The 26,389-nt window shown below is 33.6% G+C and overlaps 3 protein-coding genes and 1 pseudogene across 7 annotated transcripts; 2 read left to right on the top strand and 2 right to left on the bottom strand.

The window, feature by feature from the left end:
• Window positions 1-355: 355 nt before the first annotated feature.
• On the top strand, window positions 356-4,263 carry LOC142537426 (uncharacterized; annotated as a pseudogene).
• Window positions 4,264-7,429: 3,166 nt separating this feature from the next.
• On the top strand, window positions 7,430-10,414 carry LOC142528098 (serine/threonine-protein kinase STY13-like). 5 transcript variants are annotated; one of them, XM_075633173.1, is made up of 3 exons: window positions 7,430-7,649; window positions 8,335-9,332; window positions 9,714-10,414. In XM_075633173.1, exons 2-3 carry the CDS (start codon window positions 8,437-8,439, stop codon window positions 10,051-10,053), a joined length of 1,236 nt encoding a protein of 411 aa, XP_075489288.1. In that variant the 5' UTR covers window positions 7,430-7,649; window positions 8,335-8,436; the 3' UTR covers window positions 10,054-10,414. The 5 variants fall into 5 exon arrangements, with proteins under 5 accessions (XP_075489288.1, XP_075489293.1, XP_075489307.1 ...); XM_075633178.1 differs by having other exon boundaries at window positions 7,440-7,649; window positions 8,252-9,332; XM_075633192.1 differs by having other exon boundaries at window positions 7,440-7,737.
• Window positions 10,415-11,840: 1,426 nt separating this feature from the next.
• Window positions 11,841-15,334, bottom strand: LOC142528093 (beta-amyrin 28-monooxygenase-like). Its single transcript, XM_075633152.1, has 3 exons — window positions 14,216-15,334; window positions 12,447-12,634; window positions 11,841-12,360 (listed from the first exon to the last, which is right to left on the bottom strand). The coding sequence occupies exons 1-3, from the start codon at window positions 15,168-15,170 to the stop codon at window positions 12,061-12,063; spliced, it is 1,443 nt and encodes a 480-aa protein (XP_075489267.1). The 5' UTR covers window positions 15,171-15,334; the 3' UTR covers window positions 11,841-12,060.
• A 4,843-nt stretch (window positions 15,335-20,177) lies between these two features.
• On the bottom strand, window positions 20,178-22,120 carry LOC142528081 (beta-amyrin 28-monooxygenase-like). Its single transcript, XM_075633140.1, has 3 exons — window positions 21,133-22,120; window positions 20,845-21,032; window positions 20,178-20,701 (listed from the first exon to the last, which is right to left on the bottom strand). The coding sequence occupies exons 1-3, from the start codon at window positions 22,079-22,081 to the stop codon at window positions 20,402-20,404; spliced, it is 1,437 nt and encodes a 478-aa protein (XP_075489255.1). The 5' UTR covers window positions 22,082-22,120; the 3' UTR covers window positions 20,178-20,401.
• Between the last annotated feature and the right edge of the window lie 4,269 nt (window positions 22,121-26,389).

Raw genomic sequence — 26,389 nt, 5'->3', positions numbered from 1 at the left:
AGATTACGAGAAATCTAGTATATCCAGTCCTAGAGACTAGGTGACTAATTTATGGTATAGAGCATTAAGCTGTGAAGTGAAGAAATCGTGTTAGGCATTGCACAGTGAAGAAATCATTTTTATTATTATTTATACTGTTGATATTTCTGCTTCATGTTGTTTTTATTCCTGACGAACTTGCTTTGGGTCAGGTTTTAGCAGCTGTAGGGGTAACTGGGTTGAGCATTCAAACTATTACGATGACAACGATTTGTGTGTCATTTGGGTGGGTATTGATAATTGTCTTGGGTCTGGATGATCTTTTCTCGATAGAGAATATTCATAGACTAAAGTGTTTCTCATCTTGTTTAAGGCAATGTACAATGATAGTTCTTCGATGTTCCCTCTTCCCGAGTATGGCTTTGACAGCTGGATGGCATTTAAACAGTTTACCCCACTGTCTCACCCTCAATATAGAGTAACAAATGGTGGTCAGCTCTTCTCTCCACATCAAACACATGTTACTCCTCCTTACAATCAACATGCAGTATTACCTGCCCCATTCCATGTTACTTATGTGCCAGCAGCTTCACATACTGAATTGATTCCATCAGGAAGTGGTAGTCAAGAAAACTTTATCAACAGTACTTATTTTGGGCCAGAATCTTTCAGCAGAGGAGATCACTCTCGAAATAGTGTCAGTGATCAGTACAAATTCACAAGAGAATATGGACCTAAAGAACCTTTGCCAAGTGGCCCAAGTGCCTTAGGTACCAACAGGTTCATATCTCCATCCAGAGTTCTATCCTCTACCAATTGACATCAGATCATATGAGCAAAAGTTTGCAAACGTTTGTTTAATGTTTCCTACAAGCACACAACTTAGACAGTTCATGGAACTAGATTACAGCTCACTGCTAGAGAAATAACAACATATGAGCAAAATTTTGCAAAGGTTTGTTTAATGTTTCCTACAAGCACACAAATTAGACAGTTCATGGGACTAGATTACAGCTGACTGCTAGAGAAATAACAACATATTTTTCTCATTGTCGTTGATACTCATTGAAGCTTTACAATAACCACATTTTTCTCATTGTTGTTGATAGTGATAGGAGCTTTAAGTATGATATTTGCTTAAATGTTCGATTTTATTTTCCGCTGGGTCATTCAGCTATTACCTTGGCCTGTGGCAGTATCCAATAACAAACATTCACTCAATTACTGTGGTGCCAAATAGCCCTCTTTTCTGTGCAGAACAGATCATTTGCATGGTCATAGCACAAGGAAATATCAAAGGGATCGATTATAATAATCTAAATATGAAATGTTTTAATTTTACGATGTTAAACTGTACAAGTTTTTGTTACTTCTGCCTGTGCAGTTTTTTCTCCTGTTCCTCTTTGCTATTTTATTTTTCTTTGGCTATATATTGCATGCATAATATTTGCCTGGCTAGAAAATGGTTTTCAATAATGGAAAGTTGAAATATTTTGAACAATTTTAAGGCATTCACTCACAGATCCTTTCACATTCCTTGAATTCTAATTTTGTATTGGAGGGGCTCAACTTCAGGGCTTTGGATCGATGGTGAACTCCTCACCCCGGCATGGGGCTTATCAAAGAAATGTTGGATCTAGTTTTAATCGAAATCAATTTGCTAAAGACAAAGGTGGAATACATGGAAGGGATATGAATGCTGTCAGTATTTCTGCTGATGCACTTGGCAGCTCAGGTAACCGAAACCGTGGGCCCAGGGATTCGAAGCCAAAAGGCACTAGTTTGCTTGACAAGGACTCTATATCAGACATAAAAATGACAAATCTACTTCTGATTTTTGTGCCAACACATTTAACTTACAAGATTTCAAGACTGACTATGAACATGCAAATTTTTTGTCATCAAGTCTTTCAACGAAGATAATATACATAAAAGCATAAAGTACAATGTTTGGGCCAGCACACAACTTGGAAACAAGAAGCTAGATGCTGCCTACAGAGGTGTAAAGGAAATGGAAGGCAGTTGTCCACTCTTTCTATTTTTCTCAGTAAGTTAATTGAACTTCTGATCTGACAATTGTTCCACCTTATTTAAGCTCTCTAAAGAGTAAGTAGGTATCTCAAAGAACCAGATTGACATAGTGAATAGACGAGTTATCAATGTGAGCTGATAAGCTTAATGACATTGTCTTGGTCCAGAATCTGTTTCAGTGATTGAAAATATCCATCAATGGCTGTATAATAGTTGTTCTCCTTTCCTTAGCACCATAGGTGAATTGTAGGTTATTTCTGAAGTTGAACAACGGCCCACAACCAGAATGCAAAATATCAGTTTTTGGGTGTTGATATTTGAACTGTTGGGACCAAATCATATTCTGAATGCCAGTTTTAATGTATGAGCAGTTAACAGAAATTACCAGCTGATCATACAAAATAAGGAATGGAGGTGAAATTATTTTTTTACCTTAATCTGATTTTTTCTCAATCAAGCATTTAACAGTTTGATGTATGTTTTAATTGCATCAATGCTGAGTTTTTCCTGATGGATTATGTGTATGAAGTTGCCACAGATTTAGTAGTTAGTAATATGTTTTGATGAAAGGAGGATAAGCCTTGAAAATATTTTCTGCATTTGTAGCTTTGGCTGAACTTAGAGATGTACCCTTGATATTTTTTCTACAAGATGTGATGCTCCATTCGAGACAAAAAAATACCTCATAGAGTTGTTTTCTATGTGGAGACTGGAGAGGAAGACAATGCCATGTTTCTTTGGGGGCCTTCGATCTTTTCCCATGGATTGCACTATTATGCTTTGGTCATGCCAGTCATTTAAGAAAGCCATTTTGTGTGGTAAAATTTTAGCATGTGACGCCATTTTGAAAATTTGACTATTACTTTGGTGGTATTCATCAGGTTGCAAATAGGTGAGTTTTGGTGTTATGATTATCTTATTCAACCATTTTGAAATGACTGCCTATCTTCAGGTTAATGGTAGTGGACAATTTTGTGGGGTGGCTGAGATGGTTGGACCTGTTGACTTCAAGAATGATGCTGATTGTTGGGATAGATGGAGTGGGCAGTTTCCTGTAAAATGGCCTATTGTCAAGGATGTACCCAACAGTCTCTTCTGTGGCATACGTCTTGAAAATAATGACAAGAACTGTGTTATGTGGAGTCGAGATTCACAAGAGGTACTGTTACAACTGTCATCTGATTTTTTTTTCCAGGCTGAAAGCAGTTTGTTCCCATGTTTTGGTAACAGATGATTCAATTCAGAACTCACAGGACTTTCATATCCATGCTGCCCAAAATGATTAGATTATACTCAATTTGTTTCTTTTCTTGCATTTTCAACCTTTCAGTGGTATTTGGACTCAAGTTCCTACTCCTCTAAATAGAGCTGCCACTTGATATAAATGGCAGTCGAATGTAACATTTTGATGAGTGATTGTGTTCGACTTAAGCTGCATGCTATGATGCAAGTACGCAAGACAATACTTCAATGAAGCCAAATTTCATGTAGGATGGTAGTCAAATTATATAATTAGATTAATCATTGTTTTTTACTTCAGTATATCTCGATGTTCCATTTTCCTAATTCACTTTTGGCCTCTTGACCACTTCTTTTTATATTGATTTGGGTTCTTAACTGTAGTTTTGCTACTGAATTCTCTGCATCTCCTGCTCACACTTCAGACTAGCAACATATATACTTTCATTTTCTGCTACCCTCATGGTTTCGAGTTCATTTACCTTCCATATTATCTTCTCGGTTCGAAAAGTTGACATGCTAAACAGCTCTTCATTCTCGACTTATCCGCCCATGATACCTGATTTCAGATGGAACCGGAACAGGGAGTTGAAATGATCAAAATTTTCAAGAACCATGATGCTAAAACATTCATTCTCGACGATTTCAATTTCTACGAAAGGCGTGAGAAAGTGTTTCGAGAGAGAAAGGAGAAACAGCGGTCTAGTTCAACTGTAAACACATCAGAGCTTCTCCTTCCACGAACCAATAAATCAACTATCCGATAATTTGGCCGACACCCTGAATCTGGATAGCGGTGAAAGCCTTCAGTAGACTGATTTGGGAGTGAATGCAGTGTATCTCACGAGTAGCACACAGACTGTGATTGCATTCAGGAGCTGGGATTCTCAAATGGAAGCCTTTGACTATATAATCACTGAGCTAGGTGATATTTTCATACATCTCATTATAATAGTGTTCAATGCACAAATTCCTCTATCGACATACAATTTTGTGATTTCCAATACATGATTTACAAACTGATATAAAAGATTTTTTAACATCTTGAAATATGGATGCTTTGTCTTTTTAAAAAAAATAAAAAAATTCTCGTTTTAGAAATGGCGTCTAGTTTAATTGTTGTTGGATAATGTTGAATGATATAAGATATATTTAATGCTTAATTAAATTTGAAACAATCAATAAAATTTTGATAAAATCACATATATTATTTCATTGCATATTTCGATTTAAAAAACAATAATTTTTCTACATTGAACTTGTTGCGTGTTTAATCGATGGGACTGATTGACCAATTAGGCTACGTTTGATACGAGGGATGAGGTGGGTTTATAGTTTTTTAACCCACCTAATCTCATGTTTGATATGATTTTTACTTAACCAAGTTAATCTCTCCAATAAATGATTAGATTATATTAACTGAGATAAAATAATCACTCCTCACACCCTAGTATTATTTATCCAACTCTTAATTCATCCTATTTTCCAATTTTACCCTTCTTCTATATCCAAACTCACAACCACTTCCTGCTACCGATCGTCTACCAAACAACGGCCGCCGCCGGCCGACAACCGCCGCTGCCGACCGATCGCCGACTGACCACATCCGTCGCCGTCGGCCGGCCGATCGCCACACTGTCGCCGCCGCCGAAGTGGATGGGCAATTTTGTCAATTCATCAAAAGATTCTTAATTATCACATTCTTAACAATCATACCAAATATATTATTATTTTACCATTATATATTATATTTTTATTGCAATCATTCTTTTTATCATGTCTCTCTTAATCATTTAATAATTTTATATCCAATCAAACGTAGTGTTAAAGTAACAATACATGAAGCACATGCATCATTTATTACTGTTGTCAACAAAAATATATTTGAGCTAAACAAATGACGATAAATAAATAAACCCTAATGCTTTATTCTTCAACAATCTTTGTTCTTCGGGTCAACGTGAGAAAATTCCACCCAATTGCTCCTTTTGAAAGAACAATATTTTTTTCCCAAGTCGAAGTTTCAATATTTTTGATCAAATTTAAATTTAAAATTTTAATATTAAGAACTGAATTGTGATTGGAAATGGAACCACCGATTTCTGAAGCTAGTTTGTTTAGTTTGCCTTTATTTGCTTTAGTCTTAAAACCTGGACAGAGATCTTAACATGGAGGAGTCAGGTTATATAGTATGAAACTTAAAATATAATTTAAACTAAAAATAAAATAAAAATTAAGAAATCAAAACTTAAATATCGAATAATAAAAATATATTTATTTACTTTGAAGCACGTCAATTGCATTAGGTGTGCCTTCATTTATTATTTCATTCACCAACTTTCTTTTCCAGATAAAATGATTCCTTTTGTGACCAATGAAGTTCAAAGTTGAGAATTGCGAAAAAATCCTCGTCTGAATTTTTTCACGTTCACACTGCCACGTTTTGTTATGTGAAAATAGTAAAAATTGTATAAAAATACCAAAAAAATAATGTAATTCTTGAAAAATCAGTAAACTCTCTCCAAAAATTCCAAAAAAATTACCTAACCTACCTCTCATACCCAGAAACCAGTTGGCAAAAATTGTATCAAGATCGTCGAAGAATTTGAGCCAAAAAATAAAAACCGTGAATCACATGAAAGGTCTCAAACCCATGAATCACATTGCTCAGGTTGCATGTCATGAATGTAAATCTTATATTTGTGCGTTGTTTTTAGTTTAGAGGATAACATAAAAGTTGTTCTTTTTACTGTATAGAGTCCACGCATGGCAGCCGATTGGCCAAAAAGACAATAGACGGACAATCATTCCGGAAACAAATTTACTAGGCCTAATGTTTTGAAAACAAATCTGGGAAAAATTTGTTGTTTTTATCGGCAAACTTTGTCTACAAGAGTTGTAGATCTTAGTGCAAGTAATCAACCATAAAATTTTCGGCCACGCATGGCGGCTGGAGCTCAGCCACACGCCTGGGCGACGACTGCGTGAGTTACTCGCGCCACCTCGATGATCGATTTTCCGGTTTCCAAAGCTTTATGCGCTTAATATAGGAAGGTCCTGAAAGTTTTAACAATTTTCAACTTGCCCACTGTTTATTAGGTATAAGTTTTGTTCAAATATGAATTTCAAAAGTTCAAACATCTAATTCAACTCTAAACTATGTAAACTGACTACATTTATATTTTTACGATTTATATTGGCTTAGGATTGACTACCAAGACAAGATTGTAAATTCTCAATGTGAGATTTACTACCGATTTCTTGAATAATAACAGTATTTGACATTTGGTATGAAATTTACAATAATTTTCATCAACTATTATATTGCATCATATCGTGCATTTTTTAAATTTAATTGATCATGTTATCATGCATAGTTGATTATCTAGTGTTTTGCTTCATGATTAGCTATTAATGAAGTAATATAAATGAATGACTGCACTCGAGCTTAGACAATTGCCAATGTATCGGATTTCTAGTCCATTTTATAATATGATTTCAGCTCGAAAAGTGAGTTTAATGAACGAGTTATAAACCCGGGATATATAGGTTCATCTGAACAACACGACTTCGGTTCAAAAATGTGAGTTCGCATTAACTCGTGAATGGTCGATTTTACAGATTGTACTAGAGCACGTGGAAAAAAATGTTAAACCAAATGTTGTTATGAGCCACATCTTTAGACTATATTATTTATTTTAGGACACATATCAGTTCTTACATATGTCATATCATGTTGAATTTTATGCCAATACATTATTGTTTGACATTATGTATAATTGTGTAACTAGGTTATCACTTTTACTAAGTTATCAAGTAACTAGCAACTATTTATAATAGATTACAAAAATATAAGAGAATCATAGTCACTTCTAGAAGAAAATTTCAAAAAAAAAAAAAAAACAGACAATTTGTTGGTTAAATCATGTTATATTATAATGTATTTTGTTGTATTAAATGATATCCCTTCTGGTTCTTGAATTAAAATACGGAACATCGATAAATTATTTATAAATATTTATTTATTTGATTTCTCTTAAATATTTTTATAAGTTGTAATCTTATCTCATATATAATTTTTTGTATGCATGATTAAGTTGTATGCATGTTAGGCAATAATTTAGCCTAAAATCAATAAATTAATTAATTTGAAGAACTAAAAAAATTGTAGGTAACATTATTAATTAACATAATCCATTCCCATGTCTCCTCTCCCTGTCCGTGGTCTGATTTCTCTCTCTAAAAGGGTTTCTCTCAAGGCTCCGTTTTTCCTACTCTATCTTTGATTCTTACTGTGTACGGTTGAAGTTTTGTGGGGGCTGAGAGGGGGGCAAAATCGTGAATTCGCCAGTCTCCTGCGGGATTACATCGCCTTTGGCTGACCGAAGCCGTCGAAAAAAGTGAAGTCAAGCCCTCTTGATGAGATTTTTTTTTTATGTTTGTTGTATATTTTACCATCGGATCACTGAAATCTTTACCTACTCGGAGGTTTTGTGAGCTTGTTCTTTTGATTTTGTATTGTGATTTTCTGGGGTTTCGTTTTGGTATGATTTTTAGCTGGATTGATGTTTTGGGTGTTGATTTTATCGTGTGAAGATTTCATTTTTGTGGATTTGTTGATAAAGGTTGAATCTTGGGTCTACTTTTTTTTTTCTTTTGTTTTGGGAAGTGAAAATTTGATGGTGAAACTGCTAGTTCTGTTATCTGTAACGAGTCTTCTACTCAGGAAAATGGGAGGGAAATGAGTATCTATGGCATGAGCATTGCGATTCTGTTGAATATCAAACTAGATTTATTTTAGGAACTGTGTTTTGAGCTCAACGAAGCTAGTTTAGTTTTGCGTGTGTACGTTTATGCGTATTTCGGCTCTTATCATATAATCTAGATCTGTATTTTTGTGGTGTTACTAGAGCTTCTTTGGTGGTTTTGAGGGTCTTGTTAAAGTTTTGATAATATAAGTAATTTTGGTTTTTTCATTTGGATCAACTATCTTATTGGGCAGGAATTTCTTTTTTATTACAAAACATATAGATGGAGCCATGGAACTTTATTTGGAGTTATCATTTCTTTTTGTGTTCTTTATAGGTATTTGGTGTGAGAGGTTGAGCTTGGAATGCTAAATCATAAAGAATAAAGGGTTTTCAAGGTTCTGTGTAGGTGGTAAATATTGATAAGAAATTCGAGAAAATGTTGGAGGGTCCGAAATTTACTGGAATCATAGACCTTAACCGTAGCCATGAGAATTATGATTTTTCCCAAAATTTCTATCGCAAGCTCAATGAAGGATCAAACATGTCGATAGATAGTTATGGGAGCTTGCAGATGAGCAATGGTGGAGGGTCTGTTGCCATGTCGATGGACAACAGCAGTGTTGGATCAAATGATTCCAACACTCGTATCTTGGGTCACCAGGGCCTCAAGCATGTACACAACTATTCAGTTGCTGCTAGTGTCAATCATGGGAAAGCATCTCAAGGGCTGAGCAATGATGCGCTGGCTCAAGCTTTGATGAACCCTCGGTATCCCACGCAGGGACTTGGTGACTATGATGAGTGGACCATTGACTTGAGGAAGCTGAACATGGGGCCAGCTTTTGCTCAAGGGGCTTTTGGAAAGCTGTACAGAGGCACGTATAATGGTGAGGATGTTGCAATTAAGCTTCTTGAGAAACCAGAGAATGATACAGAGAGGGCACACTTAATGGAGCAGCAGTTTCAACAAGAGGTAATGATGTTAGCAACGTTGAAGCATCCAAATATTGTTCGCTTTATTGGTGCATGCCGCAAACCCATGGTCTGGTGTATTGTGACTGAATATGCGAAGGGAGGTTCAGTGAGGCAGTTCTTGATGAAGAGGCAGAACCGTGCTGTACCCCTTAAATTGGCTGTAAAGCAGGCTTTGGATGTGGCAAGAGGGATGGCCTATGTGCATGGGTTGAATTTAATCCATCGTGACTTGAAGTCCGATAATCTTTTGATATCTGCTGACAAATCCATCAAGATTGCGGATTTTGGTGTGGCTCGCATTGAGGTACAGACCGAAGGAATGACACCAGAGACAGGCACTTATCGTTGGATGGCGCCGTAAGTTAATTATTCTTGTTGTTTCTCTTCTTCTATGTTTTTATACGTGTTCAATCTATTTGGTCACAAGAGTTGTGTGCTAGTCGATTGTATTTTATCTCTTATACATACAAATTTCCTGTTGGTCTGATAGGGCTCACTATTTTTGCTGCCTGAATTAATTATGTAAGAAATTCCATTTCATCATACATTCGAACTGTTTGAATCTTCATAAGTCGTGTGGCCAAATATATGCCTTCTTCTGCGTGATTTTTTTTTTTTTTTGAGCTCTCATCTCTAGCTAAAGATCCTTGGTTTTCTCTAAATTCAAATATTGATGCTGCAGTTCAAACAGTTCAAGTGTGTTGACCGAATATTTGGGATATTGTTCTTAAATTTTAGGGAGATGATTCAGCATAGGCCATATACACAAAAAGTCGATGTATATAGCTTTGGGATTGTGCTGTGGGAGCTTATAACTGGGATGCTTCCGTTCCAGAACATGACTGCTGTTCAGGCAGCATTTGCAGTTGTCAATAAAGGTGTTCGACCAACTATCCCCAATGATGGCCTTCCTGCTCTTGGTCAGATCATGACTCGTTGCTGGGATGTTAATCCCGACGTTAGGCCCTCATTCAGTGAGGTGGTCAGAATGCTCGAGGCTGCAGAGAATGAGATCGTGACGACTGTTAGAAAGGCTCGTTTCAGGTGCTGCATGAATCAACCTATGACTACAGATTAGCAAGCGGGAAAAAACTGGAAAAGGGAAAAAAAGGTGATTCCATGTCGGGTGTGTATGTATCTAGGTTTAATTTCTTGAATCTTGCCCGTGGATAGACACGGGGAGGATGTTTATTACTATGAAAACTGTTTGTTTTGTGGTTCTGTTTTTTGAGTTTATGGATTTAAGATTCCGAACGATCGATAATAGAGGAGATGCAATGTGTATCCATGCATCCGCTTTGTCCAAAATATCAATCACTTTCGATCAAATATAGCAGGTAACATTGAATTCAGTCGAGTCGAGTACGAATCGAGGTACATGCCTGTAACCGGTTCATCTACCGCCGCGTAAAGTTGGTTTATACATTTTGAGTTTCTTGTATGATGATGATACAATATGATACTTCTCTGATCTTTTTTTGGTTCATGGAGTCTGTAAAATTCGAAAATATTTGCAGCAAAGATTTCAAAATCGTTTGCAACAAAGTTTGGCCTTGTAGTGTACGCGAGTAGCACGGTGGATGTTTGGGCCAAACTTTGGCTTCATCGAAATATTTTTAGTACAATTTTCAGTGTTTTGATCAAAGTTCGAGGTACGATGATAATTTAAAGTTTTAAATATTATTTATCTTAATATTTTTGCAATCTCATCAACGACTGAAAATTCACTTTTTTTGTATGCACATCAATGATATAATTCTCAAGTTGATTATGAAGTAACACAAGATCGAATGCGCTTTAGTATCGTATCATTTCTCAAATAGAACTGTGTCCATCTAAAAAAATTGATTGGGATGATTTTGAATAGTTTTTGTCAACTCTATAAAACAAAAAATAAACTAAAAAAAGCATAGAATGTCATAATGTTTGTTATAAAAGTAAATAGTACTAATTTTTTTTTGTTATTATAAAACTTGAGTCAATTGATATATTTATCTTGGTCGCGTCTGGTGTATTTTAATTATATTAATATTAATGTAAGGTGATTTCCACCTTCCACCACCATAATTTTAGAGAATTACAATAATATATTTTAATATATGAAAGTTAACAAAGTTGGTTGGTGTAAATGCACAATATATCATTCAACTTCGTGATCAGTCTAACTTTGACAATATATCATAACAAAAAGGGTCGGTCTTTTAATTTAAAAAAAAAAAATTTAGAAATAAAAATCTATTATTTCAAACTACTTTTAATTAGACCCTTTGAAACATAAAAGTATTTTGAAAAATTTTATTTCATAATATACTAGCAGGACGAGGCACACATGTTACATATATGAGCGATACATAACTATTACACTTGACATATTTATAATATAATGTATTTTATTTTTTGTCAAGATATTTATGCTACATATTCTTTTCATTGAATAATTTGTTTATAGACTTGATGCCTGATTAACTTCTGATTTCGTGGAACGTTTTGGGTTTTGGAATTTTCGATTCACGTGTGAAAACTAGTGATTTTTTGGGGGTTCTTTTTAGCTTCTGAAATCTGGAGCTTTGTTTTTAAAATTTGTAAAAATGACTGTATTTTTATATAACCAATAAATAATCCATGTTATTCTTTTATAATTGTTAAAACTCGTGATCGTTATCATTTGATACGTACCGAGTAAACTCCGAATTAATACAATAAACTACAAATTGATCATGTCAGTCACGAAAATTACATTGGGCAAGCTTTGTATAATAAGTTTCTCCGTCGAACTCATGATCATTGATCAAACATTCACATGTTTAATTAACACGAACACGGGTCAAGCACACTATCTTTTTATCTCTAAGTGGGTGGTCAAAGTTGGTGGTGGAACACAATCATACATTTATATAGTTACATTCCCATCATCATTGCCATACATTTCATAACTTTTCAAACTAGGATACTCTCTAAAATCACATCATAAAACAAAATAAAAGACCAAAAACAATTATTAGAAATACAAAATTACCGTAGAAGCCTTAGATACGTGTAGTTTCCTTCATAGAGAAAAGGGTACAATAGGAATTCACATATTATTTCATGCCTTGTGTGGAAAAAGGCGAACAGGCAGTCCCTTGGCCGGAACAGGCATTGGGTTCACCACAATCTTTTCATCGGCAATCATTTTCTCCCACTTGAATCTCTTGACAAGATGATGCATGAATACAAGTATCTCTAGACGGGCATACTCCTTTCCGGGGCACATTCTCGGGCCTCCGCCGAACGGAACAAATGTATACGGGGCGGGTCCGGATCCTTCAAACCGAGATGGGTCGAACTTTCTCGGATCAGGGAAACACTCGGGGTTGATGTGTGTCGAGTTCGCGCTCCAGTATATCTATTTCACAAAACTAACTTATTAAAATTGTCATGAGATAAATGAATATCGATCGAAAAATTTGAAAAATCTAATAAATTTTATACCTTCCAACCCTTTGGAATAGAGAAACCATTGAACGTGAAATCGGAGAGGGCTTCTCTAAAAGCGCCTTGGAGGGGTGGTGCAAGCCTCAACACTTCACACGCAACATTCCATGAATATTTCATCTTTTGAATATCTTCCCAATTCAATAATTCACCGGGAGCCTTTGCGTTTGCAATTTCCATTTGCTCTATACTCCAAAAATAAAATAAAATTAACATCTTGCAAAATTATATAAGCTTAATTTCTTATAATAAATTACATCTAAGTTTATTTTAAATATAAATTAAAGACCACGACGACGAATTAGTAGTAATTAAGGGTCCTAGCAAGGATCATAAGTTGAAATATGGAATTGTTTTGAAAATGATATGTGAAAAGAAGAAATTAATTAGATATTTGGAGGGTGGAATTGTTTCGAAAATGACCAAAATAAAGTGGCAGTACACTATAAGCCTCCAATTATCACCTATTCGTCAATTTATTATTTTTAAATAAATATGAAATAAAATTTTGGATCAAATATCTAATTATAATTGTAATAAATAAAAAAATATTCGTCCATAATTCCTTGTTAAATCACGACGATATATGATTTCTTAACTTTGGTAATCATCTGAAAAAATAAAATAAAAAATCATGGAGATCAAAATGAATTAACCATATTCCTAAAAATTATCAAGGGAAACAATATTTTCAATTGTGCATATTTGTTTTTTTTTTTTTAATGTTAATCAGCTATGTTATTAAATTTCAATTTTAGCTATTTATATTTCAATTTTTAACAAATTTAATATATTCGCACTGAAAGTTCGGATGTGACAATACATAAATGTCATATAGATAAAAAAACTAAAATTATCCCAAAAAATAATAAAAAAAGCGTATTAAGACTGAAATAGTCGTAAAGAAACTAACATGTATATCAAAAATACAATGTTTTTCCAAAATAATAACCTATTTGTCGATTATACACGTATTGCTGAATTTATTCGATAGAAGTAGATTTACTCGACAGGGTCGAGCATTTGCAAACTTCTAAAAATAGTATCTAAAAATTAATGTGCCTACTGACATCCAAAAAAATAAAATTAATGTACTTACTACCTATAAAAATTAAATAATTTTTCATTAAATTTTTTAGCTTCGAAACTCACGAAGTCTACCATGTTTGTGCCAGAGGATTAATGTGGACAAGAGTACTAACCCATCATTTTTCTTCTTTTTCTTTTTTCAAAAATCATTTTCAATTTTTTTTCTTTAACATATATGTTTCCATGCTCAATCACATGATAACAAACACTAAAATAACACAAAAACTCTTGTGAGACGGTCTCAAGGATCAATTTGTCGAATATTTTGTTTGGGTTATCCATGAAAAAATATTACCTTTTATGTATTACTTTATATTGTGAATATCGGTAAGGTTGACCCGTCTCACAGATAAAGATTCGTAAGACCGTCTCACAAGATATAATTAAAAAAACATTAGTCGTTTAAAAAATTCGAACTCACTGAATATATATAAGCAATAGTTTTATATATTAATATATTCGGAAAAATAAATGAAACCATCCTAAAAGTTGTGCTATTCCAACTCAAGGACAAAACATATATAGTTTATCGCACTAATATCAAAGACAAAAACAAAATTGAATAATGCAATAAATTTGTCGGCAAAAGTCGAAATCTTAAGACGTAGCAAGCAATAAGGTAAATAAATTTTTTTTAAAAAAAAGGCAAGAAGAAGAGAATGAAATGCTGGGCTTACCCTTGTAGACTCCGTCGTAGATTTCAGGCAACTCCGCAAGGTATTTGACGACGAAAGTGCAAGCAGAGCTAGCAGTATCGTGCCCACCAATGAGCAGACCCAAGATCTTATCAGCGATGTCCAATTCATTCATGAATTTCCCATTTTCGTCGCTTGTAAGCAGCATGTGCGACAGTATGTCTTGTGTAGCAGTGGCTTTTCCCTCTGCTAGATCGATTTTTCGTTGTTTGATGATGGAAATAAGCTCTTTCCTGATGAAATTCGATGCCTTGATCGCCTTGTTAAACGGTGTTCCGGGCAAGTCTACAGGGACTGAGATCAAACCAGAAGCCAAAAGATTGAAAGGATCAGCAAATTTAGCCACGTGAATTGGATCCTCAATGCTCACAAACAGCCTACACGCAAGCCAGAAAGTGTAGTTCTTTGCGAGGGGGAACACCACTATTTCTTCCTTGTTTTCCCACCCGTCCGCAAAGTGTCTTCTCGCTATATGATCCATTATCCCCACGTACCGTTGCAACGCTTCGGGTTTAAAGAAATTTGGGAGCATTTTTCTCATCTTGATAGCCTCTTCCTTGGACGAAGATTGATTAGAAGATGGGAAAACCTTGTCCACAGAACTAGGCCACCATGCTTGAACAAGCTTATTCTCATTAGAAAACAAGAACTTGTTGCCGCCCGCGCCACAAAAAACGGCCGCCGGTTCGCCCAAAAGATGGGTTCTGAATACTTGCGACGAGTACTTAGCTATGCGGTCGAATATAAATTTCTCCGGGTATCCCTTCCAGCCTGTGGAGAGGAACTCCAGGCTTTCACCGACAACCGGCCAGCCCGTTTTCCCCGGAGGGAGGGGCGTGCCTCCATGAGTGGATTTGTTCCTGTAAAAGAGGAAGTTGAAGGAGAGAAGAACAAAGAGGAGGAAGAGGGAGAGGAGAGATACATAAAAGAATTCCATGTCCAAGTTTAGATGAAAATGCTGTCTCTGTGGTTTTGTGCAGGTAATTTTAGCATAAGATTTGGGCTCATTTATAGGACTTACAGATGTTGTTTGCCAGTATAATGAAGTCAAAACTTGGAATTTTTAGGTACCCGGCCATCATCGGTTCTCCATAACATTAAAAAATTCTTCTTGGATTCACAACAGGTAATGGAATTTTTATGATCATGACCATGATTACTACTTTTTTTAAAAAAAAAAGATTTTATATTGTCGGGTAATTCTATCCACAACAAGAGATGGTGGCTTAGCTACAATATTGCTGTATATTAAATTATAATGGGCCATTTCTCTAAAGCAATTTGGTGAGAAAAACATTACTAAAAAGTCGCGGTTTATTGGATGCTGACACGTGAAGAAAGGGAGATTATTGACTCCATATATGATTGGATTACCAAATTAATTTTGTTTTATTAAACTGATAAATTTGTTAATACAAAGATAAAATGATATGGGATATTATCAAGATATATTTAATACAATTTTTTTTTTGATTTGGGGTAAGATAATTTTTCAAGATGATGTATGATTTATTTGAACGATGAATTTTAAATCCATGATTTCAGATTGCTCGACTTGTTTAGATGGAAAAATTCAAGTATTTCAAATTCAATTTATATCAAGTTAAACAATTTTAATAATAATTGTGATAGATTCAAACATACACAAAATACGTGTTATTTGAAATTCATTTCTCAAATACTTTCTCAGTCAAATTCATCAATCCAAACGTAATTCAATTTCATTATTTTGTTCCTACATATAATAGTACAAAAATATATGGCAAAAACTTGTGTGAAACAGATTCATGGGTCGTATTTTGTGAGACAGATCTCTTATTTGAGTCATTCATAAAAAAATTTATTTTTTATGCTAAGAGTATTATTTTTTATTGTGAATAGCAGTAGGGTTGACCCGTCTCATAGTTAAAGATTCGCGAGACCGTCTCACAAGATGGCTACTCAAAATATATTTGTTTGCGTTACTTCTTCTGAGTTCAATTTGTGTAATTGTCAAAAAAAAATCAGGTTAAACAAATATGATTAAGAAAGAGATCAATATTTTTAATGCATAATCTTAATATTAGCAAACAAATCACCATGCATGTTGTTTTAGCACTGACGTACAATTTACTTGTGTCACAATTCATTATTGAAACTAATTATATATCTGTGCGCTTTCCATAAGGTTGAACTAAAAAACTAGTTCGATAGTCGACGATAAATAAAAACACAGTTAATGTATTAATCCGAGACGATTAATGATTATAAATCTCTTAATCAAACTTCATACATGGTTTATAGCAATCTCGAGTTCTTTTTTAAACTATGCATAAACATCAACTTATTACCAATCAAATATGCCAATGTTTAGTGAGTAAAAAAAATCAGACAATAATAGGCTTACACAATATGTATAAAACACCTAATCAGACATATTTATTAGCTTAGGTTTCCCTAAAATTCAAAAAAGTATAAGCTTGAACTAATTAATAAATTCAAAAAAAAAAAAATTGTAAACTACAAAATCTTGATAAAATGGAAGTTAGCTCCGGAAGTCAATTCAAGTTAGCTCAAATTTAATGAAATATTAATAACATTGTCAAAGTCTTAATTAATTTGGTGGACGATCAAGAGTTGCCAATTTCTTGAACTTGTGTTTCACATTCCCATTAGCTATACTTTTTAGGACATGAAAATTGAATCCACCACAGGCAAAACCAATAAAGACATGAAAATGCCTTCACTACATAGGCGAGTGCGTAAGGTTTGACATGGGTCGGTACACTCCAGCATCATAAGATCTATTCTCGTGTGAAGCATAATTCTCACAATCTATATATCATACAACCGCGTTTGAATTCTTTTCCTAACGCATCTACTTTTGAAGAAAATCAATCAAGCTAAAAGAGAAGTTGGAAATGTTTTAAAAGGCCCAAGAATGTGTTTTTTTCCAGGAAAAATAGCCAGTCTTTTTTGTATTTCAATCAATACATAGGGGAAGACTTTTAAAAACACACAAAGCGGATCCATTGGCTTTAATTTCCCTCTATTTTAAATATTCTTTATTGCCGGCTAGTGGAAAAATATAGCATTACGTATTTCTATTTCATTAATATATATATATATATATATATATATATATATTGTTGTTTGGGGTATTTAAATTTGAGAGGAGAAGCAAGAAGAAAACAAAGAAATGGCTTTGTAGAGACAAGTGTTGAACACTTCTCCTTAAGAAGAATTTGATCCTCACAATGTGCTAGAGGTTTGTGGCAATCTTCTCCCAAGATACAACTACAACTCTTGAATAATGAGCACTCAAATATTCAAGTTCTATCACAAGAAAATGAAGGAACTCTCTCTTGTTGAAGAAGGAAGAAGAACAATATGCAAAATGATATGTTATGTTGTGTATATGTTTTTTATTTTCAATAAATCAAACATTTAATGTTTTTCATGTGAAAAGACATTATCTTTCATTCATAGTGGTGTCCCTTAGCCATTGTAACTGACCACAATCATCAAACAATGCCAAGGAAATGAAAAAATACCAGAAAAATCCGAAGGGACACGAAACAGCACGAAGGGGCGCGTGCAGCCGCCCCTGTGCGCGCAGCTCCACGCTCAAGTGCGCGCAGCTCCACGCTCAAGTGCGCGCCTGCTACTGTTTACGACCGAATTTTTTTTTCGTTTTCGTCCCTTACATGTTTCGACTACTCGTTTGAATTTCTTTCAACATTTGATGAAATCGTTTCGAGTTTAATTCAGAACCATCGAACTTAATATTCGTTTATTAAGCTTCGTTTTTCGTTTCGAATTTTTCCAATCAAACACATTGATTTATTTGCTTAATTTTAATTCATTAAACATCAAAATTCCAACTATATATATAATATATATATATATATATATATATAACAAAGACATATATATACATGACAAAAAATTAGTTAGTAAAGTATATTCACTTAATTAATAAAATAGAAATAAGCAATGCTGTATTTTTCCAGTAGCCGGCAATAAAGAATAAAAACATTATTTATTATATCAAATTAAGAAAATATTCAATGGTTTGTCTACACTTGGGGGAAGAGGTCAATTGAAATGCTTAAGTTCGCATTATGTGCCGATCGCTTAGAATATCGTGATATAGTTGGATTGTGCTGGATGGTGTGTTTGTCACTTTATTGAAATCTATAGTTTGCGGTAATTGTGTAATTCAAATATTTTTAAATTGTACATTAGAAAAAAAAATCATATTTCGATTGTTCTATCTATCATTAACAATCATTGTACCAACATAAAATTGATCGTTTATGCAATGATATTATATATATATTTATATGAATGTTGTGGTGACAAATAAATCAATTAAATATTGAAAATATTATTAATATTTATAACCAATCATAAAATTTGACAATTTCAAATCTGTGAGTATTTTTTTTATATGAAAAAGCTTCCGATTTTAGTCAACTCTGTGAGTATTTAGTAGTCAAAAAATCAACAATTAGGTAAATAAAAAAAAAAATCTAATGGCTAAAAAATGAGGTCATATTAAATGACTACTTTTCCTATTAATTTTGGTTTTGCTTTAAATTAAGAATATAATCGTAATTTTATCCCAAATTTCACCAATTAATTGAAAATTAGTTAATTAAAATATATCTACTGTAATAATATAGTAAGATAACTAATATACGGATCACACATTACATGCATTTAGAGTATATATTTTTTAATATTAAATATATATTTATGCAAAATAAATATATATTTTTATCAATCACTAATTCAAACGTACAACGATAACTTGTATTGGAAAAGTAATTATTTTAGATTACTTGAATTCCATTTATATTATGAGTAGGTCTCTTGTGAGACGATCTCATGACTCTTTATCAGCTGTAAGACGAGTCAACCCTACCGATATTCACAATAAAAAGTAAAACTCTTAGCATAAAAATTAATATTTTTTTATGGATGACCCAAATAAGAGATCTGTATCACAAAATACGATCTGTGAGACAATCTCACACAAGTTTTTGTCTTATATTATATGTTAATGATTCTTGGATAATTTCTTTTATTTATATTACGATGGACAAGAGGGATTTTTGCTTCCACATGTCTTTCACATTAATCTTAGACAAATCATACTCTTTTCTGTGGGCGCTCGCCTCCTTTGTTTGAAAATTCTGGCAGCGTCACACTAATTTTAGATATTAAGACATTTAAAAATTTATAATATATGTTTTATTTTTTATTTATTTAAACTTTTTTTATATTTAAAAATATGCTACTAGATTCTCGTAAAGTCGTTTAAAAAAATTAATAGGATAACAGTTAAACCGACACATCTTTTGATAGTTTAATAATCTTTATTCAAAATCCGGTCAAATAAATAATAATATTTATTAAAAATAATTAAAATAAATCTAAATTTTATTTATTTTCTTTAACTTTCTCATATTCATTGTCACTTGCTATTTCTCCCTTCACATTCACCAAACAATGTCTAGCAATACACTGATCCATGGGTAAATTCTCCTAGCTTCAATTTGCACGCGACATACACCTTATCCACGTACATATATGCTTACAACTTATTTTAATTGCACAAACACATCTAGAATACCGTTTCGCATGTTAATTTTGTGAGATGTATCTCCAATTAGATCCAAGCTATAAAAAAATTATTATTTTTTATGTCAAAATTATTAGTTTTCACCGGAGGTATGACCAAGTCGACCGTTTCACAAGTTAATTTTGTGAGACGTGTCTCTAATCCGATCCAACATATATATAAAAAAATTATTACTTTTTGCGTCAAAATTATTTTTTATTGGAGGTATAAGCTAAGTCCACCGTCTCACAAACATGTATTTCCTCGAAAGAATACAAAATTAAATCTCGTAAAAACTAACTTTAAAAAAATCATGCAAAACTAGTACGAAAACGTAAAAAAAAAGTCCAAAATTTTGAGTAAAATGATTATTACATTTTTTCCCTTCATTGGAATAAAAATACTGAAACACCATACAAAATGCTCAAGCCTGCTAGCTTAACAATTAATGAGTATATATATGTTTTTTCAAATAAAATTTCAAGAACAAATCTCCTATTTACATATAAAGTATATATATATATACACACACACACACACACACATATATATATATATCATCAAGCTTTATGAGGGAACAGTCGAACTGGAAGACCCTTAGCAGGAATTGGCATTGGATCGACAACTGTTTTCTCGTCTGCTATAAGTTTCTCCCATTTGAATCTCTTCACAAGATGATGCATGAATACAAGTATCTCTAAACGGGCATACTCTTTTCCGGGGCACATTCTCGGGCCTCCGCCGAATGGCACGAATGTGTACGGGGCGGGTCCCGATCCTTCGAACCGAGACGGGTCGAACTTCTGGGGCTCCAGGAAGAATTCTGGGTTTTTGTGTGTTGAGTTTGCACTCCAATATAGCTGCAGTCAAATTAATTATATGAATTAACTACTTTAAACGAATAAAATATATTGTAAATAAAATTTGTTATCCTAACGGGGTTGCGTAATATTTTTGTTGTTTGATTAACGATATTTGAAAATAAAATTATTAATTTTTTTACCTTCCAACCCTTTGGAATCGAAAACCCGTTGAAAACAAAATCGGTAATGGCTTCTCTAAAAGCTCCTTGGAGAGGTGGTGCCAGCCTCAAAACTTCACAGGCAACATTCCATGAATATTTCATCTTCTGAATATCATCCCAAGTCAACAACTCGCCTGGAGCTTTTGATTTAGCAATCTCCATTTGTTCTGGATTTTGTAGTTTACGATAAATTAAATAAGAAATCAAGAAACGTGAATATATAAAAGAATATGTAAAAAAAAACACTTCAGAAATAGATTATTTTACCTTTATAAACTCCGTCGTAGATTTCAGGCAACTCCGCAAGATATTTGACGATGAAAGTGCATGCAGAGCTAGCAGTATCGTGCCCACCAATAAGCAGACCCAAGATCTTATCAGCGATGTCCAATTCATTCATGAATTTCCCGTTTTCATCGCTTGTAAGCAGCATGTGCGACAGTATGTCTTGCGTAGCCGTGGCTTTTCCCTCTGCTAGATCAATTTTGCGCTGTTTGATGATGGAAATAAGCTCTTTCCTGATGAAATTTGATGCCTTGATCGCCTTGTTAAATGGTGTTCCGGGTAAGTCTATAGGGATTGAGATCAAACCAGAAGCCAAAAGATTGAAAGGATCAGCAAATTTAGCCACATGATTTGGATCCTCAATGCTCACAAAAAGTCTACACGCGAGCCAGAAAGTGTAGTTCTTTGCGAGGGGGAACACCACTATTTCTTCCTTGTTTTCCCACCCGTCCGCAAAGTGTCTTCTCGCTATATGATCCATTATCCCCACGTACCGTTGCAACGCTTCGGGTTTAAAGAAATTTGGGAGCATTTTTCTCATCTTGATAGCCTCTTCTTTGGAAGAGGTTTGGTTAGAAGATGGGAAAACTTTGTCCACCGAACTAGGCCACCATGCTTGAACAAGCTTATTCTCATTAGAAAACAAGAACTTGTTGCCACTCGAACCGCAGAAAACGGCAGCCGGTTCGCCTAGAAGGTGAGTCCTAAAGACATTTGATGAGTACTTAGAGATTCTGTCGAAGATGAACTTTTCAGGGTGTCCCTTCCATCCTGTGGAGAGGAATTCGAGGCTTTCACCTATAACTGGCCAACCGGTTTTGCCCGGAGGCAGGGTCCCGGAGCCAGGTTTTGTCTTGTAAAAGAGTAGGTTAAGGGAGAGAAATACAAAAGAAACAAATATGCAAAGAAGAGAGACATAAAAGAACTCCATGCTTGGTTTACAAATTTGAACCAATAGGACAAGTATATATAGGAGATATCTGAGTCGAAAAAGATGTCAAGTAATGGAAATTTAACTGGGGAAGAGTTGGGAATGTGAATATATTGAAACAAAAAACACAAGTGGCGCTGTGTGGTTTTGTCACCGCTTTTGGCTTTCTTAAGTGCGAAACACCTTATTATTTGGTGTGTTGAATGACTCTTAAAGTTCAAAAGGAAGTGATAATATATTTTAATTTTATTGTTTATTATATATAATTGATAAGACATGCATTATATAATTCATTTAAATAAAGGAAACAGTAATTAGGGACGTAAACGATTCAAACCAAACCAAACAGTATCAGGCTTGAGCTTGGCTCGTTTAAGATTGTTTGAGGCTCGAGCTCGAGCTCGATTCGAGCTTTTATTATCAGGCTCGAGCTTGGTTTATCTTGAAATTACCAAACTCGGGAAAAGCTCGAGCTCGGCTCGTTAAAAGCTCGTTTAGCATGATAATCAAGCCACGCTCGAGCTTGATTCATTAATAGCTCGTTTAGCATGTTTAACAAGCCTGGCTTGAACTCGGCTCGTTTTCGAGCTCGTAAAGCATATAATTGAGCTCGAGTTTGAGCTTGATTCGGGCTTGTTAAAAATTAAATATTTCTATAAACTAATTTTAAATCAGACATAAAAATGTAAATTCATTCATAAATAACCAAAACGACACAAATTAAGAGCTAAAAAAACATAAATCAATATATTATTGAACATTCCAAAATAATACATCTAGAATATTCATCATACACTGATATCACCATATAAATAACAATGAAATAATTTCACCCCTTTAACACTTCAACTAAGTCTGGTGAGAAAATATGGAGGATGTCAAAGAATCCATTAAAATCAGGAATTACATAATCATCTCCAATAACAACTAGTCAAGTATCCTGCAAAGTTCATAATAACATTAGTATTAATATTTTTATTTGTCAACTCAACAAATGAGTCAAGCTCAAGCTTACGAGCCACCTAAACGAGCCGAGCTCGAGTTCGAGCTCGCGAGTCTATTATCAAACATGTTTGCAAGCTCACAAGCCGAATATCTTTAGCCTTGAGCTTGGTCTGATTAAATTTTCGAGCTCAAAATCGAGCTTAAGCTTGGCTTGATATGATTAACAAACGATCTCAAACAAGCTTTTTATCGAACCGAGGTTCGAATAATTCGCAAACGGTTTGATTCATTTACATCCATAAAAGTAATGTGAAATAACTATTTAATGTTGAAAAACTGGAACGACCATTTTCATCTTAGTCAAATGAAAACAGCTGAGCGTGGAGGAAAAAGTGAGCATGTGGATATTATAAATCTTGAAGTCTCAAATCATGAAATTAAAGCATTACTTTAAAGGTTGTTAAATGGGTTGTCATGGTGATATCCAGGAAACTGTGATGAAGTTTGTGTAACAAAAGTAAGTATGATGTGTACCTGTTTTGCATATCTATATATATATATGACATGTCGATTTTGTTCGTATCTTTATTGAGAAAAAATTTTGACATAAAAAATATTATTTTTTATAAGTCGAATACTTTTATTTTAAATTAAAATATATCACACAATATTTTTCATAATAGAACTGACTTAAAAAAAATGATATTTTTACACTGAACAATAATACTTTGAACATAAAACGTAATATTCTTTTATTGGCCAGGTTGACTTAGAGATCACTTTCACAAACATGATCCATATGAGTTTTTGTGGTGTAATAATATTATGATACTTTCGCCGTTCAATACATACGGAGATCTATATGTGTTTTCATATAAGTTAAATATATAAATTTATTGGAAAATTAAATATCATAAGATATTTTCCATTATACTCTTATTTAATTTGATAAGATATTTAAGAAAAATGTTCTCATAATATATATATACACACACATACTCAAGGAGCTATGGGAAGAACATTGACTCATTTGCTGGTCTATTAATTTTGGTCCAAAGTGGTGGCTCTAAACGTTCTTGACTCGAGTCGAGACGATGAAAAATATATAATATAATGATGATAAATCAATATATTTAAATTAAATAATGATGTAAATATGATTTACACATAGAAACAAATAGATCTATAGTAAGCATCAACTGCTGACTTATTGTGTGATATCTGCACAAATATTTAGATAATTTTCAACATTTTACACAAATTATTGTCGCCATTGCAACAAAACGCAAGCCTTCAAGTAAGAACAAAGACCACTAAATAATCCACCAACCCTTTCACCATCATCTACCTCAACATATGACTAAACGATTTTAAAAAAATTATTGAAATCACAATTTTTTCCAAAAAAAATCTAGGGTAATTATTCACTTTTAAGTATTCTTTTTGAGTCGTAACATGTTCGAATCGATCCGGTTCCATCATGTTCGAATCGATCCGGTTTCGATTAATTTGATATTAGCTCGGGTGGTTCAATTTAAAAAAGTAAAAGATTATAGAGTTTAAAATCTTATATGCTCTGGCATTGATGCTACTGCTCACTCTGTCGAATTAAATGACAGCATGTTTATTAACTAATTATCCAATCAAAACCTCATTTTACAAGTGTGTTTGGTATTATTCAGAAAAATGGGATTTTATAGGCCATTTTTTAAGAGAGTGGAATTATTCATCCAAACATAGTGTTATGGATTTGGCCCGTTTGGGTATTACTTGTGCATTAATTTCAGCGGCCTCATGTTATTTTGATGATAAGTCAATTGTCCAGCCCAACAAAGTATAGCAGGCTGAGTGACAAAGCCCACAGCCAGTTAATTATTTAATTTGTTTCTGATTTTTTTTATTTTATTATCTAAATTTATATGTAGATATATGCGAATCCATCCGAATATGAATTTTTCTTTTTTTACTTGAATTAGATGTATTCGATTTCGTGTTCGATTCGAAGGTCAAATAATTTGAAATTTTTTATCGAATTAGAGTTCGAATTTTTTCGATTATAGAATAGAAGTAGCTAAGGTTTGATCTAATTTAAGTCCATGAACTCGAATTTAGCTAAAAATTAAATTAAATTTTCATGCAAGAGTAGCTAAGAGGCGACAAATTTTTAAAAATCAGTTGATTTTATAATGAAAAGCACAAATTATTTTGGAGTTTCGAATGTCTAGAAAAGATGACCTAAATATGTAAAAATTTGACAGATGAATTTGAAACCTTCATTTGTCTTTGTAAAATGAGTAGATTTCTTGTGAAACGGTCTCACGAATCTTTATCTGTGAGACGGGTCAACCATATCGATATTCACAATAAAAAGTAATGCCTCTCAGCATAAAAAATAATAATTTTCTTGGATGACCCAAATAAAAAATCCGTCTCACAAAATACGACCCATGACCTTTCACATCGTGATCCACCAACTCATAAATGTTGTCATCCCAATCGTCCTCGTGGCATCCAATCACTGGCCAAATCGCCAAATCTTTGTCACACAAATGTTGATTAGAGTAATTGCCACATCATCAAGTCCATATTTATATGATGTTTGTTGGGTGCAATAATTGTCTATATTGGTTAGAGAAATTGAAACATTTAGGCTTCGACTATTGTACGATTTAAAATATTTGAATAGTACTGTTACCACCATCATCAAGTCCATATTTTTTTATTATTATTATTAACTTGAAAATGCTTGAAAATTTGTCTAAAGGGCCATATTGAAAATAGGGGGTTTATACGATTATTGGGCTAATAACCTTAGAAACAGATCTTTTACAAAACCGTGATTTTTGTGGACACGGTGAGAATGGTAATTTTTATTTGGTAAATTAAATAATAGGCCAAGTTCAATAATGATTCAAGAACACGAGTTTGTCGTAATGTTATCATAAGTTTTACAAAATTATCCATTCGAAAAAAATTATGATGTCGAACCCGTGGTCAAATCTGGGACTACCACGATAGTTTGGAAATCACATTAGTCAGGTAAACCATATTGACAAAATCTTATGTAACAAAAAAAATATCAATAAAAAGAATCATAATCTTAACCATTGACCAACCCTTACTTAAATCTTTTGGGCAAAAATTTGTATGAGACGGTATCAAGGGTCGTATTTTGTGAGACGGATATCTTATTTGAGTCACTCGTGAAAAAATATTATTTTTTATTGTGAATATCGGTAGCGTGAAACCGTCTCACAAATAGTAATTCGTGAGACCATCTCACGATAAATATACTTAATCTTTTGACCAAATCAAACATTGAGTAGCCAGTAAGTTGCACAAATCGCCCTCCTGTCCTCATCT

The sequence above is a fragment of the Primulina tabacum genome, chromosome 2, assembly GCF_025594145.1.
Source record: "Primulina tabacum isolate GXHZ01 chromosome 2, ASM2559414v2, whole genome shotgun sequence".
Lineage (NCBI taxonomy): Eukaryota > Viridiplantae > Streptophyta > Magnoliopsida > Lamiales > Gesneriaceae > Primulina > Primulina tabacum.
This window is presented reverse-complemented; position numbering and strand designations above follow the sequence as displayed.